At 45.7% G+C, this 20,000-nt stretch overlaps 1 protein-coding gene across 4 annotated transcripts in view; it reads right to left on the reverse strand.

The window, feature by feature from the left end:
• gpc6a (glypican 6a) overlaps positions 1-20,000 on the reverse strand; it is a 137,644-nt gene that overhangs the window by 61,930 nt on the left and 55,714 nt on the right. For all 4 annotated transcript variants that reach the window (XM_081701142.1, XM_081701141.1, XM_035534931.2 and 1 more), the window contains one exon: positions 10,623-11,014. In XM_081701142.1, coding sequence (XP_081557268.1) covers positions 10,623-11,014 — 392 coding nt within the window. The remainder of the gene's footprint in view (positions 1-10,622; positions 11,015-20,000) is intronic.

Consider the following 20,000-nt stretch of genomic DNA (forward strand, 5'->3'; position numbering starts at 1 on the left):
AACAGCTAATTACATCCAGTTATTGCAATGTAATAATAAACTACACTACAAGGTTGCCATTACCACTAGAAATGCACGATTCTACACCGAGTACCAAATATGACCAGGCACACACACAGACAGACACACACACATACACACACACACACACACATAAACACAAACACACTGCTCTGGTGCAGTGTGATTTTCTAGGACAAAGGTGTAAATTTGAAAGTGCTGGTGATTTCAACCATCACAGACCCGAGGGTCCTGTCTGTAGTGTTGAGCTACTGCTCCTGTTATGATGTCACCACATTTAAATGCGGTCACTCTGACTGACCAATAGGCTGAGGGGTGGGAGGGGCACCTCAGGAAGCCACACCCACAGATGTTTTATTGTCAGATCACATGACATGAAGACTGGAGAATATGATGGACTATCCACCATGAATGTGCTACGTATTTCCTTCATGAGTCGTTTTCCTGTAGAAGAACCGGGTCGGGTCAGATGAGGGTCGGGTCAGGACTGGGTCGGGTCAGACAAGGATCATTTATCGGAATAACCAGTAAGCAATGTATCGTAGAAGCCCAACTCCAACAAAGGAGACACCACAAAATAACGCCGGCTTCTTGGAGCACCTCGCTTCCATGTTGCCCATGTTGTGTGTGTGTGTGTGTGTGTGTGTGTGTCTGTGTGGGTGTGTGTGTTTGTGTGTGTGTGTGTGTGTGTGTCTGGGGGCTGTGTAGGTGTGCACACGCACATGCACACACACACACACACACACACACACACACACACACACATTTTGCAGTGGTCAGACATCCTGCTGTCCTGAGCTCAGCTGTTCTGTGCTTCAAGGACACCTTCACAAAGACAACACTCTGGTTGTGTTGGTAACAGTATTTGGAGAGGCGTGCAGAAACTGCAGATGCACAGAGAACAGAGGTGTTTCATCACAGAGATCAGCGTTGTTTCATCACAGAGAAAGGGCTGAATGCTTCGTATTTTACAAAGGAGAAACCTGCAAGACCAGGTTAGATTTGAAACAATTGGTTGTCCAAAGTTCTGCCCAGACTACGGGCAGCTTCAGATGGTAATACCAGGGAGTTCTCAAAGGAAACAGTGAGGTCATGGTAAGGGTTGGGAGTACCTGGGATGAACAGAAGCTCAGTTTTACTAGGGTTGAGCTTCAAGTAGTGGGCTGTCATCCATGACATTCATGACATCCACGACATTCATGACATCCATGATGCAATGTCAGTCACGCATGCTGAGAAACGTCTGGAGACCGGCGTGTCGTAATACTGAGCCCTGGGGAACACTGGTGGAGAGTCTACCTGGACTGGATATGGATCCTCTCCTACCTACCCACCCACAAAAACACCCCTCCCAGCTACATACCCCCGATAAAAACACCCCTCCCAGCTACCTAGCCCCGATAAAAACACCCCTCCCAGCTACCTACCCACACCCCCCCCAAAATAACTAAATAAAGACACAGACACTGTGGGCAGCTTGTGCTGAAACTGTCTGAGGTGGATATATTAAGACTCGTGGAGGATATCCAACATCCTACATAAGTGTCACAGTCACTGTGGAGCCCCTAGACAGCTGTGGAGTCCCTAGACAGCTGTGGAGCCCCTAGACAGCTGTGGAGCCCCTAGACAGCTGTGGAGCCCCTAGACAGAGGTGGCCGCCGCCACACACACACACGCCATCCCTAGACCTGCTGCCACACACACACACACACACACACACACACACACACACACACAAAGGCCCTTGTTGTACCCGATTGAACATTAAAGCTGTATTATGACCTCATCATGCCTGACACCAGATGTGAGCTCCCCTCGGCTATAGTGGAACTGCAATGGTTGCCGTGGGTGACGTGGTTGCCATGGGTGATGTGGCTGCCGTGGTTGCCATTGACCCATGGCCAACTATGCAGAGGCACTGTACAAAGCAGTATTTGTAAAACATTTAACATTTAAGAAATAAGTTCTACACAGTTTTGCTCTTTAGAAGCAAATCCAGCCATACCGAGTCCAAATGGAATGTTTCCATGGAATCATACAGCAGGTCATCAGAATAAATCAGACACATGAAACACATTAAACACAATAAAACTACACAAACATGGTAACATTGTTCCCTGTAGATATTCCCTGTATTGTTTTTACGGGGGTTCCAGTTCTTCGTATTTGCTCTAGGCAAATTTTCCTTCTCACTTGCATCTGTATCCTGAATTATACTGAATATTCCTGAAATATACTGAATATCCTGACATATACTGAATATTCCTGAAACATACTGAATATCCTGACATATACTGAATATCCTGTCATATACTGAATATTCCTGAAATATACTGAATATCCTGCCATATACTGACTATTCATCACATATACTGAATATCCTGACAAATACTGAATATTCCTGAAATATACTAAATATCCTGACATATACGGAATATTCCTGACATATACTGAATATCCTGACACCTCACCTGCATCTATGGCTTTTCTGAGCCTGGGCGTGAAGTTGAAAACCTCCCGCCAACGTGCTGAGCTGAAAAAGCCGGCAGTTTCTCCAGGTCAGGGGTCTGGGTGTGACCATGGGAGCCCAGGGTCCCTGTCTCCACCTCGCAGCATGGAGTAAAGCCCAACAAAGCCCTGACCTGACCTGCAGGACAGCAGGAGACTTCAAAGGCACCACCCGGAAAAAGGTCCGGGAACACAGACGTCAAACAAAGCTTTGGGCTGGCCAGACGGGGTCGTCATGACAACCACAGCCGCATATGGTAGTAGCGTCGGACTGATGAGCAGAAATAATACGGACAGGAGAGCACCAATACACACACCGTAACACACTAAGAACAGCACCAATACACACACCGTAACACACTAAGAACAGCACCAATACACACACCGTAACACACCGTAACACACTAAGAACAGCACCAATACACACACCATAACACACCGTAACACACTAAGAACAGCACCAATACACACACTGTAACACACTGTAACACACTAAGAACAGCACCAATACACACACCATAACACACCGTAACACACTAAGAACAGCACCAATACACACACCGTAACACACTAAGAACAGCACCAATACACACACCATAACACACCGTAACACACTAAGAACAGCACCAATACACACACCGTAACACACCGTAACACACTAAGAACAGCACCAATACACACACCATAACACACCGTAACACACTAAGAACAGCACCAATACACACACCGTAACACACTAAGAACAGCACCGATACACACACTGTAACACACCGTAACACACTAAGAACCGATATACATACCGTAACACACTAAGAACCATTATACACACTGTAACACACTGTAACACACTAAGAACCGATATACACACTGTAACACACCATGACATACTAAGAATCGATATACACACCATAACACACTGTAACACACTAAAAAGAGCATGGATATACCCTATAGTGCTGGAGTGTGTGTGTTACCACACACCGTAACAAACCGCAACACACAAAGACAGAAACACACACACACACATTAGACCAATAAGACAAAAAGCACAGGAATAGAATAACATAGCATTAAGTTATAAATAATTATTATTATATTAGTAATATATAGCATAAATGTATATATAGAATTATTATTAGCTTAATAACATATAGCTTAATAACACACACACACACACACACACACACACATATATATATATATATATATATATATATATATATATATATATATATATATATAGATAGATAGATAGATAGATAGATAGATAGATAGATAGATAGATAGATAGATATAGATAGCATTAATTTATATATAATTATTATAATTAATAACATATAGCATTAATTTATATATCACTATTATTATATTGATAATAAATAGCACTAATTTATATGTCATTATTATTATATTAATACCATATGGCATTAATTTATATATCATTATTATATTAAAAACATATAGCATTAATTTATATGTCATTATTATAATATTAATAACATATAGCATTAATTTATATATCACTATTATATAAATAACATATAACATGAATTTATATATCATTATTATTATATTAATAACATATAGCATTAATTTATATATCATTATTATATTAATAACTTATAGCATTAATTTACATATCATTACCATATTAATTACCTATGTGGGAAGGACGTCACTGACAGAAGTGAAAATAATGTGGGTTTTGTCCTCATTTGTATTTTCAAGAATTCTTTAACAATATGAAAAAAAATGTCATTAATGGTTAGCCTTCATGTCATCAAATGTATTGCTCCAAGCCAGGTCCAACCAAACCAGTCCCAGTTTACCCAATCTCAGTTATGTCAGTCCCACTTAAAACAGTCCCAGTTAAACCAGTCCCAGTTATGTCAATCCCAGTTATGTCAGTCCCAGTCAAGCCTGTCCAAGTTAAACCAGTCCCAGTCAAGCCAGTTCCAGTCATGCCACTCCCATTTAATCCAGTCCCAGTTAACCAGTCCTAGTCAAGCCAGTTCCCATTATGGCAGTCCAAGTTGTCTTGACTGCATCATACTAAATGATTATCTGTTTGGTTCTTGGCAGGCCACACTGTACTGGTGTATACACACCTAACCCTAACCCCGCCCACACACACACTTAAAGCAACCCAAGGTTAGTCCTCTGTCTCCTGGCTATGCTGTGCTGCATCGTTGTGTGTGTGTGTGTGTGTGTGTGTGTGGGTCGTATGGCACTAACCTGACACTCACAGTGAGCCCCCAGATCAAAGCCCTGCTGTGAACCCAAGTGTCCTCCCCCAAGCCCCATAATGCAAAGGGTCAACTGTAACTTAGCGAGAGTGATGACAGCAGCTCCGAGGCTCCAGGTAAAAACAGACGGGCCCCTCCCCGGGCTGGCAGACAGCCCCCGACCCCCCTGTGATAATGAGCCGGCCAGCACGTCAGACACCTCCTCTCTGCGCCTCCTCTCAGCCCAGCGCCGGGTAATTCAATCTCCCAAACACTCTGAGGTTTCAGACAGGGGCTGGCCGTCGGGCGCGCATCTTCTAGGCTCGGGACAGATGTCCAGATCCATGGACCTGCTGCTAAACAGGGAAACCGAGTCTTTTTCAGCACCCACTCTCTGGCTAATGGAGGCACGGAGAAACTCCCAGCTGGTCACTGAAAGAGAACTCGGCTCTTTCTCCAATCATGGTCCGCGGGGTTAGTTTGGCTGCCCTTTCAGACGTCTCTGTGCCTGCCTGGGGGGAGGGGCTTAGAGGGTCAGCTGGGCAGAGCTCCAACACAACATAGGGACTGGTCTTCTAAGATTATAGAAGTGTAAGGCTAACCCCAGCCGAGTTAAACCCCGCCTATCCCAGCATTCCCCAGCAGAATTAAACCCCACCTATCCCAGCGTTCCCCAACTGAGTTAAACCACACCTATCCCAGCGTTCCCCAGCCATCGGTCTGGCCGATCTTTACGTGACACACCTGCTGCATCACAGAACAAGAATTCCCCAATCTTCCCAAGTTTTCCCTTGTAGTCCTTTAGAAACATAGCAGGATAAATCCCTGGGAATAACAGGTAGTCCCGCCGTAGTCATGTGATCCATTCTCTCCGGATCAAGGAGGGTTAGGGCAGCGGATGGCCACCCGTCACACTCCGGTTGCCCCTCACCATGAAAATTGCCCCTCTGGTCCTTCCACACAGTAATTTTACCTCAAATTATTTTATATTCATCATCATGTGACTTGGAATGAAAAGACAAAATGATGAACCCGTACAGGCAGGATGGATTAGGGTTAGAGTTAGAGTTAGAGTTAGGGTTAGGGTTAGCGTTAGAGTTAAGGTTAGAGTTAGAGTTAGAGTTAGGGTTAGGGTTAGGGTTAGAGTTAGAGTTAGAGTTAGGGTTAGGGTTAGGGTTAGGGTTAGAGTTAGAGTTAGTTAGGGTTAGAGTTAGAGTTAGGGTTAGGGTTAGAGTTAGAGTTAGAGTTAGGGTTAGGGTTAGGGTTAGGGTTAGAGTTAGAGTTAGTTAGGGTTAGAGTTAGGGTTAGGGTTAGAGTTAGAGTTAGGGTTAGGGTTAGGGTTAGGGTTAGAGTTAGAGTTAGGGTTAGAGTTAGAGTTAGAGTTAGAGTTAGGGTTAGAGTTAGAGTTAGAGTTAGAGTTAGAGTTAGAGTTAGAGTTAGGGTTAGAGTTAGAGTTAGAGTTAGGGTTATATTATGGATAACCGTATGAAGCCCAAACACATTCTGATGGCTTTGGCAACGGAATAGATTATACTAATTCATATGACCCCACCAACTGGAGCGATGGGAGTGTAATTAGTCTTATATGAGCTGGTCCCACACACACACACACACACACACAGAATCAAAACAAACACACACACACAAAGAAACAAAACACACTCACACACACACACACAAACAGAGCCACAGACATAAAACACACACACACACACACACGCACATGCACAAAGAAACAAAGCACACTCACACACACACACACACACACACACACACACACACAAACAGAGCCACACACACACACACACACACACACACCACACACACAAACAGAGCCACACACACACACACACACACACACACAAACAGAGCCACACACACACACACACACACACACACACACACACACACACACCACACACAGAATCAAAACAAACACACACATACAAACACACACACACACACACAAAGAAACAAAACACACTCACACACACACACACACACACACACACACACACAAACAGAGCCATAGACACAAAACACACACACACACACACACACTCTGCTGCTTTGTCACCTAGGAGTGGAAACGGCAACTGTGTGCATCTGCAAACTGGGCCATTATCAGACAAACTCCACATTATCACAAACTCCCCACTCACCCACACTTACGAAGTCCAGGTCCACAGTGAACATATGGTAAAGATGGTCAGAGTAACCTCTGGGTTTTACTAACACGGGATTAACGTGGGATTAATACACACTTACACTGTACGATAACTCCGTAGGGAAACTAGCATGTTATGACGAATAAAATAAAACACAAAGTGTTGATTTTTCACTCAGGAAGAGGTCAGATGTCTGGAGGTGTGTGAACACGCAAACACGCAGCCTGTAGGTGTGTGAACACACAGTCACGTAGCCTGTAGGTGTGTGAACACACAGTCACATAGCCTGTAGGTGTGTGAACACACAGTCACGTAGCCTGTACGTGTCTGAACACACAGTCACGTAGCCTGTAGGTGTGTGAACACAGTCACGCAGCCTGTAGGTGTGTGAACACACAGTCACGTAACCTGTAGGTGTGTGAACACACAGTCACGCAGCCTGTACGTGTGTGAACACACAGTCACGTAGCCTGTACGTGTGAACACAGTCACGTAGCCTGTAGGTGTGTGAACACAGTCACGTAGCCTGTAGGTGTGTGAACACACAGTCACGTAACCTGTAGGTGTGTGAACACACAGTCACGTAACCTGTAGGTGTGTGAACACACAGTCACGTAGCCTGTAGGTGTGTGAACACACAGTCATGTAGCCTGTAGGTGTGTGAACACACAGTCACGTAGCCTGTAGGTGTGTGAACACACAGTCACGTAGCCTGTAGGTGTCTGAACACACAGTCACGTAGCCTGTAGGTGTGTGAACACAGTCACGTAGCCTGTAGGTGTCTGAACACACAGTCACGTAGCCTGTAGGTGTGTGAACACACAGTCACGTAGCCTGTAGGTGTGCGAACACAGTCACGTAGCCTGTAGGTGTCTGAACACACAGTCACGTAGCCTGTAGGTGTGTGAACACAGTCACGTAGCCTGTAGGTGTGTGAACACACAGTCACATAGCCTGTAGGTGTGTGAACACACAGTCACGTAGCCTGTACGTGTCTGAACACACAGTCACGTAGCCTGTAGGTGTGTGAACACAGTCACGCAGCCTGTAGGTGTGTGAACACACAGTCACGTAGCCTATAGGTGTGTGAACACACAGTCACGCAGCCTGTAGGTGTCTGAACACACAGTCACGTAGCCTGTACGTGTCTGAACACACAGTCACGTAGCCTGTAGGTGTGTGAACACAGTCACGCAGCCTGTAGGTGTGTGAACACACAGTCACGTAACCTGTAGGTGTGTGAACACACAGTCACGCAGCCTGTACGTGTGTGAACACACAGTCACGTAGCCTGTACGTGTGTGAACACAGTCACGTAGCCTGTAGGTGTGTGAACACAGTCACGTAGCCTGTAGGTGTGTGAACACACAGTCACGTAACCTGTAGGTGTGTGAACACACAGTCACGTAACCTGTAGGTGTGTGAACACACAGTCACGTAGCCTGTAGGTGTGTGAACACACAGTCACGTAGCCTGTAGGTGTGTGAACACACAGTCACGTAGCCTGTAGGTGTGTGAACACACAGTCACGCAGCCTGTAGGTGTGTGAACACACAGTCACGTAGCCTGTAGGTGTGTGAACACACAGTCACGTAACCTGTAGGTGTGTGAACACACAGTCACGTAACCTGTAGGTGTGTGAACACACAGTCACGTAGCCTGTAGGTGTGTGAACACACAGTCACGTAGCCTGTAGGTGTGTGAACACACAGTCACGTAGCCTGTAGGTGTCTGAACACACAGTCACGTAGCCTGTAGGTGTGTGAACACACAGTCACGTAGCCTGTAGGTGTGTGAACACAGTCACGTAGCCTGTAGGTGTCTGAACACACAGTCACGTAGCCTGTAGGTGTGTGAACACACAGTCACGTAGCCTGTAGGTGTGCGAACACAGTCACGTAGCCTGTAGGTGTCTGAACACACAGTCACGTAGCCTGTAGGTGTGTGAACACAGTCACGTAGCCTGTAGGTGTGTGAACACAGTCACGTAGCCTGTAGGTGTGTGAACACACAGTCACGTAACCTGTAGGTGTGTGAACACACAGTCACGCAGCCTGTAGGTGTGTGAACACAGTCACGTAGCCTGTAGGTGTGTGAACACACAGTCACGCAGCCTGTAGGTGTGTGAACACACAGTCACGTAACCTGTAGGTGATCCACACTCCCTCGTCCAGTTTTCTAAACCCATGTTCTGTGATGCCACGGAAAAATCTACTACTCCAGCACTTTCTGTTGTCAGGCCGACGACCAGAACTAAGGCGGGCGTCCCCATCTCCACGAGGAGATTCTGAGTAATTAGCCTCCCTCAAAGACACCTGCTAATAGCTTAGCAGCGGCTGTGGCCAAGCGCGACTGTAGTCTGCTTTCTTTGATGAGGAGGCCCTCTACTTCTGCCCTCCGCCGCGAACGATCGCCGCGGGACAAAGGTCACGTCTGATCGGGTGAGTCCTGCCCCACCCACAGCTCATCTCCTCGCTCAGGCTCCCGGGAGACGAGGCGGTGCCGTAACACAAAACTCCTCATCCAGAGCTCACATCAGGGCCATGTGATGAACTGGGGGGTGGGCGTGGCCTCTGTGGCTACACCCAGCAGCAGGCCTGGCCTAGAGGGCGGGGCGGAGAAACGTTCACTGTGACATGAGGCTAATTGTTTTTCTGTTTTGACAGACAAGCCTTTACGCTGCAATGTCAAGATCTCAAGGGGGGAAAAAATGTGTAAAATCGAATTCCTTACCCACGTGTCATACGGCTGTTCCGGAGAGAAGGTGGGGTTGGGGGTTGGCTGTCTAGTTTTGTTTTTTGTGCCGGGCTATTTTTTGTTAAATCCGCCACTATAACAAACTGGAAATAACCACTGATCTCCGCATTTCATTTTCCCAGCAAGCCCCATGCCTACGGAGAGGATGGCGCACTGGGGGGTTGAGAGCAGCCTGGCACGAGTTCGCTTCTCCTTTCATCTTCTCTGCTCCGCCCGGCCGGGAGCGGCGTGACACGGGCCGTCACATTAAAGGGACCGCCGCCCGTCACCGGCCGATGCCGGCGCAAACTGGCCTGGACCGGACGGACACCGGCAGAGAGCCGAACTCGCGTACTCGGTTTCAGGCGGTTCATGTGATTGTGTGATAGATGCGTTTCAATAACAAACGCTGAAAATATTAAAGCCGCGATTTCAGATCAAAGTCGACACCGTGAACCCCGGCTGGTTTCAGCGCACGCACGGCAGTTCTGCAGTAGAGCATGCTGGGTATCGCTTGTCTGGATTAACTCCGACATCTACCAGTCTGCTGTAGGGACGTGTTCACCACTGAAACCACATTTTCAACATTTAGCAGGTGCTGTCATCCGGAGGAACGCTGGAATGTATGACATATATCAGTATGACAGTGTGTGTGTGTGTGTGTGTGTGTGTGTGTGTGTGTGTGTGCGTGCGTGCATGCGTGCATGTGTGTGTGTGTGGGTGTGTGTGTGCGTGAGCTGCCTGAGAATCAAATCTATGACAGAAAGACACATACAGAGACATGGAGAAAGGCAGAGAAATGGAGAGACAAAGTCTCAAAAAGACAGACAGACAGACAGACAGACAGACATGGAGACAGGCAAAGAGACAAAGACTCAGACAGAGAGAACTGCGAACAGACAGCCGGCCAGCCAGGGTGTCTAGACGGACAGAGGGAGATGAGGGGACCTGAACTCAGACTCACCTTGGACACCCGATTGGCCACCTCGCGGCCCACCATGAGACCCTGGACGAAGGTACGCGCAGCGACAAAAGCGCGCGTCACCTGGGCCTTCAGCTTGTGTGGTGCGTCTCCAAAGGGCTTCAGCTGGTCGGCGTACTTGCTGATGCACTCCAGGTAGTCGTCGCCGAAGGTGTACTGGGAGTTGAGCAGCTGGAACACCCTCTCCAGAAGACGCGACCAGAAGTCGTTCAGCATCTCCTCCAGGTTCACGTTGCCGCCCGTGTAGTAGCGCTTCAGCTCAGAAAAAAGGTCCTCGAAGATCTCAGAGTTGTGCGTGTACAGCTTGCCGTAGGTGCGCACAAACATGTCGTTCAGGGACTTTTCCGAGTTGTCCAGCAACTCCAGGAAGAATTCTAGAGAGACAAAGTGGGGAGGTGAGTGAATCTTATTTTAAGCAGCAAATCAGACGTTTTCCTAAAACAGGATGTTGAAGTATAGCATTCATAACCCTAACCCTAAACTCTAACCCTAACCATAAATCCTAACCCTAATTCATACTCAAGAGCCTTAGATAGTCATACAGACACAACATAGCTCCAGCTATACAACCCTAAACCCTAACCCTAACCCTTAACCCTAACCCTAACCCTAAACCCAAGCCCTAAAACCTAACCCTAATCCTAAACCCTAATCATACTCAAGAACCTTAGATAGTCATATAGACACAACACAGCTCCAGCTATACAACCCTAAACCCAAAACTCTAATGCTAAACCCTAACCCCTAAACCTTAACCCTAAACCTAACGCTAACCCTGACCCTAATGCTAAACCTTACCCTAACCCCTAAACCCTAACCTCTAAACCCTAACCCTAACCCTAATGCTAACCCTAACCCCAACCCTAATCCCTAAACCTTAACCCTAACCCTAATGCTAACCCTAAACCCAACTTTAACCCTAACCCTAAACTCTAACCCCTAAACCCTAACCCTAACTCTAACCCTAAACCCTAACACTAAACCCTAATCCTAACCCTAACCCTAACCCTACCCCTACCCCCTAAACCGTAACCCCTAAACCCTAACTCTAACTCTAACCCTAACTCTAACTCTAACCTTAACCCTAACCCCAACTCTAACCCTAACTCTAACCCTAAACCTAAACCCTAACCCTAACCTGACCCCTAAACCGTAACCCCTAAACCGTAACCCCTAAACCCTAACCCCTAAACCCTAACCCTAACTCTAACTCTAACCCTAACTGTAACCCTAACTCTAACCCTAACCCTAACTCTAACTCTAACCCTAACCCTAACTCTAACCCTAACCCTAACTCTAAATCTAACTGTAACCCTAACTCTAACCCTAACCCTAACTCTAACTCTAACCCTAACCCTAACCTTAACCCTAACTCTAACTCTAACCCTAACTCTAACCCTAACCCTAACCCTAACTCTAACCCTAACCCTAACCCTAACTCTAACTCTAACTGTAACCCTAACTCTAACCCTAACCCTAACTCTAACTCTAACTCTAACCCTAACCCTAACTCTAACTCTAAATCTAACTCTAACCCTAACCCTAACTCTAACCCTAACTCTAAATCTAACTCTAACCCTAACTCTAAATCTAACTCTAACTCTAACCCTAACTCTAACTCTAACCCTAACCCTAACTCTAAATCTAACCCTAACCCAACCTACCCTGTTAGCTCCAAAGCACTTCTCCTCTACTCTCTGTGCAAGTGGATTTCATTATGTGCATGTAACTTTCATAGTGTGTGTGTATGTGTGTGTGAGGGAGAGTTCCTCCATATGAACAGTGATTTCTGCTGAATTAACTTCACAGTGATCGGTTTCAGTCTGCTTGGCACTGCAAGCATTTTGTCTGTTTTGGTGTTGGACACAGACACACACACACACACACACACACACACACACACACACACACAACCCAGAGGCAGCTCATCAAGCCATGCCTTGTTGCGCCCAAATTCCCAGCAGGCAGTGGAACAGAAGCAATTAACCAGTAAACACGGGACAGGCCAGCACTGTGACACTACACGTGTTCCACTTCCTCTCATCTGCCTGCAGTGCACCTCGTACATTTCCTGAGTCACGCGCATGCGGAAACTCCCGGGACCCGCCGCCGGTGAGATTGTTATCCAGCATTAAACCAGCGAACAGAGGCCGAGGAACGCAGTGGTCTTTGCGCGCTCTGGAGCCCGGACAGCTTGTTAGTCATACGGACGCGCCATTAAATGGGAAAAGCGTAATCTCCTGGCGATCCTGAAACAGCTTCCCCTTTGCCTGAATGTTCAATCGGTCCAGCCCATGAAGCTGTGCCTTGAAGATGGTCACCATGACGACTGGATCCAAGGTGTGTTCACACTACCTACACATCACATATGTACAACCTGGAAGATTAGGGCTCCAGATTAAAGATCAATTATCCATGTCCTGTTATGAGAATAGGACATTTTCAGATTATGACTATATGACATTCAGATTATGATGTTATGAGAAAATGGCGTTCAGATTATGAGTATATGACATTCAGATTATGATGTTATGAGAGTATGACATTCAGATTATGATGTTATAAGAATATGACATTTTCAGATTATGACTATATGACATTCAGATTGTGATGTTATGAGAATATGACATGTTCAGATTATGACTATATGACATTCATATTATGATGTAATGAGAGTATGACGTTCGTATTATGACTATATGACATTCAGATTATGATATGAGAATATGACATTTTCAGATTATGACTATATGACATTCATATTATGATGTTATGAGAAAATGACGTTCATATTATGACTATATGACATTCATATTATGATGTTATGAGAATATGACATTTTCAGATTATGACTATATGACATTCATATTATGATGTTATGAGAGTATGACGTGTTCAGATTATGACTATATGACATTCATATTATGATGTTATGAGAATATGATGTTCATATTATGAGTATATGACATTCAGATTATGATGTTATGAGAATATGAATGCAGCAGGGCAGGTAATCTCATTTCCTGTTAAAATATTCAATATCCTGTTTGAAAAGAGACTCCACGGCTCTTGTACGTGCATGGGGCACACACGACACACAGTAAAGAATGTTTGAGACTTTTTAGAATACAAATACCTAAACATCAAAGCATTACCTAAACACTAGTACATACTGACAGATAATAATAAGAATAATAATAATAATATTGTATAAACCGAATAAACATAGTCCTAAAATGAAGCTATGCAGAACTCCAGTAGTGGAAGCTTTAGACAACAGGATAAATACGATTTATTCCGTTTTGTATATTTATAGAAGCTCGAAAGCCTGTACGCAATGATAAACTACACGAAAGCTCTTGCGCAGGTGAAGGAAAACTGCCCCAAACAGCCTTATCTAAATTAGCCTTAATGACTACAAAGACATAACGTTCTGTTTCAGTCAAACGATTTTTCTAAAACGAAATTACATGCGCAATCATGTGGTCTGGGGCCACAGTAACATCACCAAGACAATTACCTTCCTACTAAATATACACTTGCTCTTTGTAAGTGCAGTCAGGCAAAGAGCAGGATCCAAGGCCATTTTTTCCCACAAAAAACAAAGTCAGTAAGCAGGTTTGCATTACTCCAGGTAACGAGCCAGCCGAGGGTGAAAGTGACAAGGAAAAATTCACTGATCCGGAACAAGGCAGAACTCACAGGAGAAGGCCGGTCTCCAAACAGGTCTGGAAGCAGCAGCTTATCTTCCTCGGGGGAAGCTGAGCAGAGGAGTTACCAAATTAAAGCTCTCGCCCACCGAGGGAAGGTGCCACAGCATGGACTTGCTGTTGTTTTTAGCCAGTTCCCCTACCAGTAAAATAGCAGTTTGCTCCCTGACTTCACCGTTTTAGACCCGATGGACTGCGGTTGCAATCCAGCAACACAGAATAATAAAAACACTTTACAGCCATGACAACCAAACTAACATCAGACTGACTCCATGACAACCAGACTAACATCAGACTGACTCCATGACAACCAGACTAATGTCAGACTGACTCTATGACAACCAGACTAACATCAGACTCACTCCATGACAACCAGACTAATGTCAGACTGACTCCATGACAACCAGACTAACATCAGACTGACTCCATGACAACCAGACTAACATCAGACTCACTCCATGACAACCAGACTAACGTCAGACTGACTCCATGACAACCAGACTAATGTCAGACTGACTCCATGACAACCAGACTAACATCAGACTCACTCCATGACAACCAGACTAATGTCAGACTGACTCCATGACAACCAGACTAACATCAGACTGACTCCATGACAACCAAACTAACATCAGACTGACTCCATGACAACCAGACTAACATCAGACTGACTCCATGACAACCAGACTAACATCAGACTCACTCCATGACAACCAGACTAACATCAGACTGACTCCATGACAACCAGACTAATGTCAGACTGACTCCATGACAACCAGACTAACATCAGACTGACTCCATGACAACCAGACTAACATCAGACTGACTCCATGACAACCAGACTAACGTCAGACTGACTCCATGACAACCAGACTAACGTCAGACTCACTCCATGACAACCAGACTAACGTCAGACTGTCTCTATGAAAACCAGACTAATCACAAAAAAACATGGTATCACCTTGTTAAAGACTAGAGATTAAGACAAGTATATAGACTGTTATGTTTTATGACTGAACACACACACACACACACACACACACACACACACACACTCTCCAGTCTACCACTCCATTTCATAGCAGTTGAGTGACCCATTATTATACTTTAATTTATTTAAGCAGTAACAGGCCTCCAGCAATTCACACACACACACACACACAGAGAGCCAAGGACGGGTCTGGTCCACACTACAACCATCACCAGACTGGGACTGACCACAGACCGGCTGCGTATCAATTACTCAGCGTAAGGGTCGACCTTGAGTGTGTGTATCTTAGACACGTCCGATGTGCAGCAGTGGACACACATGCAGGCCTTCGTGCTGAATGAAATAAACCTGAATTAAATGGTTCACCTCTGACCTAACCTCGCACGGACACGCCCACTTTAGCCACCGTACCTTTATTTGTTTCCACGGCAACATGAGCGTTTGTACTTCAGTCGTCTTTTGCCCTCCTTTTTTTGAAGGAGTAAGAGGATGTGTGACATGCTAGGGGTGGAGCCGGGGGCGTGTCTGGATGCTCTTTCTTTACTTTTGAACTCCAGTCAAAGAGATAAAAACTCTCTTTCAGCCTCTGAACAGATGCAAATGCAACCTTTCCACTTTCTGTCATGTTGAACACACACACACACACACACACACACACACACACACACACATAAATGTGTTTGAATGCATTAATGAAACCCCTTTTCTAGCAAACAGAAGCCCATAACAGCCTCTCAATCCTCCGTTCGTCACTCACTGCGGCTCCTGCGCCCTCGTCCCGTGACACGTGTGACCAGGCATCTCGTAGGCTGGGCAGGTGGTGACCCCTAAAAGGGAAGGACCTCCTGAGGTCACCAAACAGGAAAAACTCAATCCACCAGCGAAAGGTTAACGACGTTGGTGTTAAAGGATCCGTGACGCTCCTGTGTGTCAGACACTCGCCTTGACCATACAGCTGGGGTAGGATGATCTCAGCAGGGGTAATTAATTGACCACAGAGCTGGGGTAGGATGATTTCAGCAGGGGTCATTAATTGACCACATAGCTGGGGTAGGATGGTCTCAGCAGGGGTAATTAATCGGGCCTGCATAGGCTAATCCAGGGTGTGCAAAATAATTTGAAAGGCCATTAGCTACATGTCACATGCAATCAAATCACCTCCCTCACTGAGCAGGGGGCAGCATTGCTGTGGAGAACACACAGACCCCTGATGTTTGGAGAGTGTGAAGTACCAACACTGTCTACCACATTCAGTCTACAAGCCCAGTCTACACACCCAGTCTACCACATCAATTCTGTGTGCCCAGTCTATACTCCCAGTCTACCATACCCAGTCTACAAGCCCAGTCTACACGCCCAGTCTACCACATACATTCTATGTGCCCAGTCTACACGCCCAGTCTAAGCAACAAGGCAATGTTCTCCAACCTTGGAGCTCACACTGGTCCCTTCACTCCTGCACCGGCTCTCTGGGTAACATCTGGATTGTTACGGGAGTTCTCAGCATGGACACTCCCAGACACTCCCAAATGTTTCCAGACACTTTCAAATGCTCCCAGACACTCCCAGATACTTTCAGAAATTCCTAGATGCTCCCAGATGGTTTTCCTCGAGATCTGGAAGTCCTGAACAGCTTGGCAGCTCGTCCAGCACAACGACTTCTTATGGGACTTTTTCCCTGCTGCTGGAGTCTGTCTGACCCCGGGGCAGGTTGTTTGGGTTTGTGTGACCCCGGGGCAGATTGCTTGGGTTTGTTTGACCCCGGGGCAGGTTGTTTGGGTTTGTGTGACCCCGGGGCCGGTTGTTTGGGTTTGTGTGACCCCGGGGCAGGTTGGTTGTTCTGTATGATCATGGAGCATTTTCTTTGGGTCTGGGGCAGTTTGCTTGGGTCTATCTGAATACAGGGAAGTTTGTTTGCCTCTGTATCGCCACAGGGCAGGTTGACAGGGTCTATCTGACCACAAATTGGGCTGATGAGATCTATGCAATGACGGAGAAGCTGTATGTTCTGAAGGCTACAGACACCCATAAACTTTCAGCACTGCGGTTATCGATTTGCACACAGTGGCAGTCACCTATTAGAATGACTGACAGCCTGGAGTCTGTTTCTTAGTGACCGGAGAGCTATCACTAGCCGAGCGTTACGCTCACACAAGGGAGACGTCCATCACGGTTCTCTGAGACGTGTGTCCGAAATGACACACACGGGGGGGGGGTTCTGTTTCCCAGAGTAAGTGTGCATTTTTTTATCACTATTGATTGGAGCTTCAATATCTGCTGCCAAAATTAGTCAGCATCATATAACTGCAGAGGCTGGATGTGTGTGTGTGTGTGTGTGTGTGTGTGTGTGTGTGTGTGTGTGTGTGTGTGTGTGTGTTTGTGTGTGTGTACGTGTGACTGATTTAGATGAGTTGAGGATCAATAGTTCTGGATTTCAGGCTGGGAAACAATACGAAGGACACTGTGACACACACACACACACACACATACACACACACACACACAAACATATGCAGTATATATATGTTAAGATGGAGACAGTGTTAAGATGGAGACAGCTCCACCCCTCCACAGCCAGATTCCACCTCCCAACACCTAGTACAGAACAACTACATGTCCTCCAGTTACCGCCTACATGTCACATGGACCATTAGCACAAAACAGAAATCCAAAATCATGCTACTTCATCACTAATGTGTCTGTGACTCATGAATACACTAACAGACTAAAACGGATTAACATCTCAAAGTGTACTGAGGGGATGCCAGACGTTACGGCTGTGTCCTTCCTCCGGTATTCCGCTTGGTCCGGCTCATTCGTGCCGCTTACCATTCCCAATCAATTGCAACCAGTAATGATGCAAGGGCCACAAAGGAAATTATGCCAGACTTCAGCCAGACATCAGTACTCATTAATGCGGATGACGTGGGTGGGGGTGACCTTTCTATCACTATGCCTGATGTAGCCTACAGAGCACACAGTACAGAGTGTGTAATGTGCAGTGTGTAGTGTGTAGTATGTAGTGTGCAGTGTGTAGTGTGTAGCTTCAGTGTGTAGTGTGCAGTGTGCAGTGTGTAGCTGCAGTGTGTAGTGTGCAGGGTGTAGTGTGCTGTCTGTAGTATAATGACATGTGGCATATGCTGTGTGTAGTATAATGACATGTGGCATATGCTGTCTGTAGTATAATGACGTGGCGTGTGCTGTCTGTAGTATAATGACATGTGTAGTGTGCTGTCTGTAGTATAATGACATGTATAGTGTGCTGTCTGTAGTATAATGACGTGGCGTGTGCTGTCTGTAGTATAATGACATGTATAGTGTGCTGTCTGTAGTATAATGACGTGTAGTGTGCTGTCTGTAGTATAATGACATGTATAGTGTGCTGTCTGTAGTATAATGACGTGGCGTGTGCTGTCTGTAGTATAATGACATGTGTAGTGTGCTGTCTGTAGTATAATGACGTGGCGTGTGCTGTCTGTAGTATAATGACGTGGCGTGTGCTGTCTGTAGTATAATGACATGTATAGTGTGCTGTCTGTAGTATAATGACGTGGCGTGTGCTGTCTGTAGTATAATGACATGTATAGTGTGCTGTCTGTAGTATAATGACGTGGCGTGTGCTGTCTGTAGTATAATGACATGTGTAGTGTGCTGTCTGTAGTATAATGACGTGGCGTGTGCTGTCTGTAGTATGACATGTGTAGTGTGCTATCTGTAGTATAATGACATGTGTAGTGTGCTGTCTGTAGTATAATGACGTGTAGTGTGCTATCTGTAGTATAACGACATGTGCAGTGTGCTGTCTGTAATATAATGACATGTGTAGTGTGCTGTCTGTAGTATAATGACATGTGTAGTGTGCTGTCTGTAGTATAATGACGTGTCGTGTGCTGTCTGTAGTATAATGACATGTGTAGTGTGCTGTCTGTAGTATAATGACGTGGCGTGTGCTGTCTGTAGTATAATGACATGTGTAGTGTGCTGTCTGTAGTATGACATGTACAGTGTGCTGTCTGTAGTATAATGACATGTATAGTGTGCTGTCTGTAATATAATGACGTGGCGTGTGCTGTCTGTAGTATAATGACGTGTAGTGTGCTGTCTGTAGTATAATGACATGTACAGTGTGCTGTCTGTAGTATAATGACGTGTAGTGTGCTGTCTGTAGTATAATGACGTGTAGTGTGCTGTCTGTAGTATAATGACATGTACAGTGTGCTGTCTGTAGTATAATGACGTGTAGTGTGCTGTCTGTAGTATAATGACATGTGTAGTGTGCTGTCTGTAGTATAATGACATGTAGTGTGCTGTCTGTAGTATAATGACATGTGTAGTGTGCTGTCTGTAGTATAATGACGTGTAGTGTGCTGTCTGTAGTATAATGACATGTACAGTGTGCTGTCTGTAGTATAATGACGTGTAGTGTGCTGTCTGTAGTATAATGACATGTGTAGTGTGCTGTCTGTAGTATAATGACATGTACAGTGTGCTGTCTGTAGTATAATGACGTGTAGTGTGCTGTCTGTAGTATAATGACATGTATAATGACAAACCAGTGAGGTTTGAACTTCTGCCTCAGGTTCAAACCCCAGCCATGCCACGTGCCCCTTTACCGACATTCATTTGGCCAAAAGAGTAGTACTGTCAGACTGATTGAGC

Source organism: Electrophorus electricus, chromosome 18, assembly GCF_041902795.1.
Source record: "Electrophorus electricus isolate QZ-2024a chromosome 18, ASM4190279v1, whole genome shotgun sequence".
Taxonomy (NCBI): Eukaryota; Metazoa; Chordata; class Actinopteri; order Gymnotiformes; family Gymnotidae; genus Electrophorus; species Electrophorus electricus.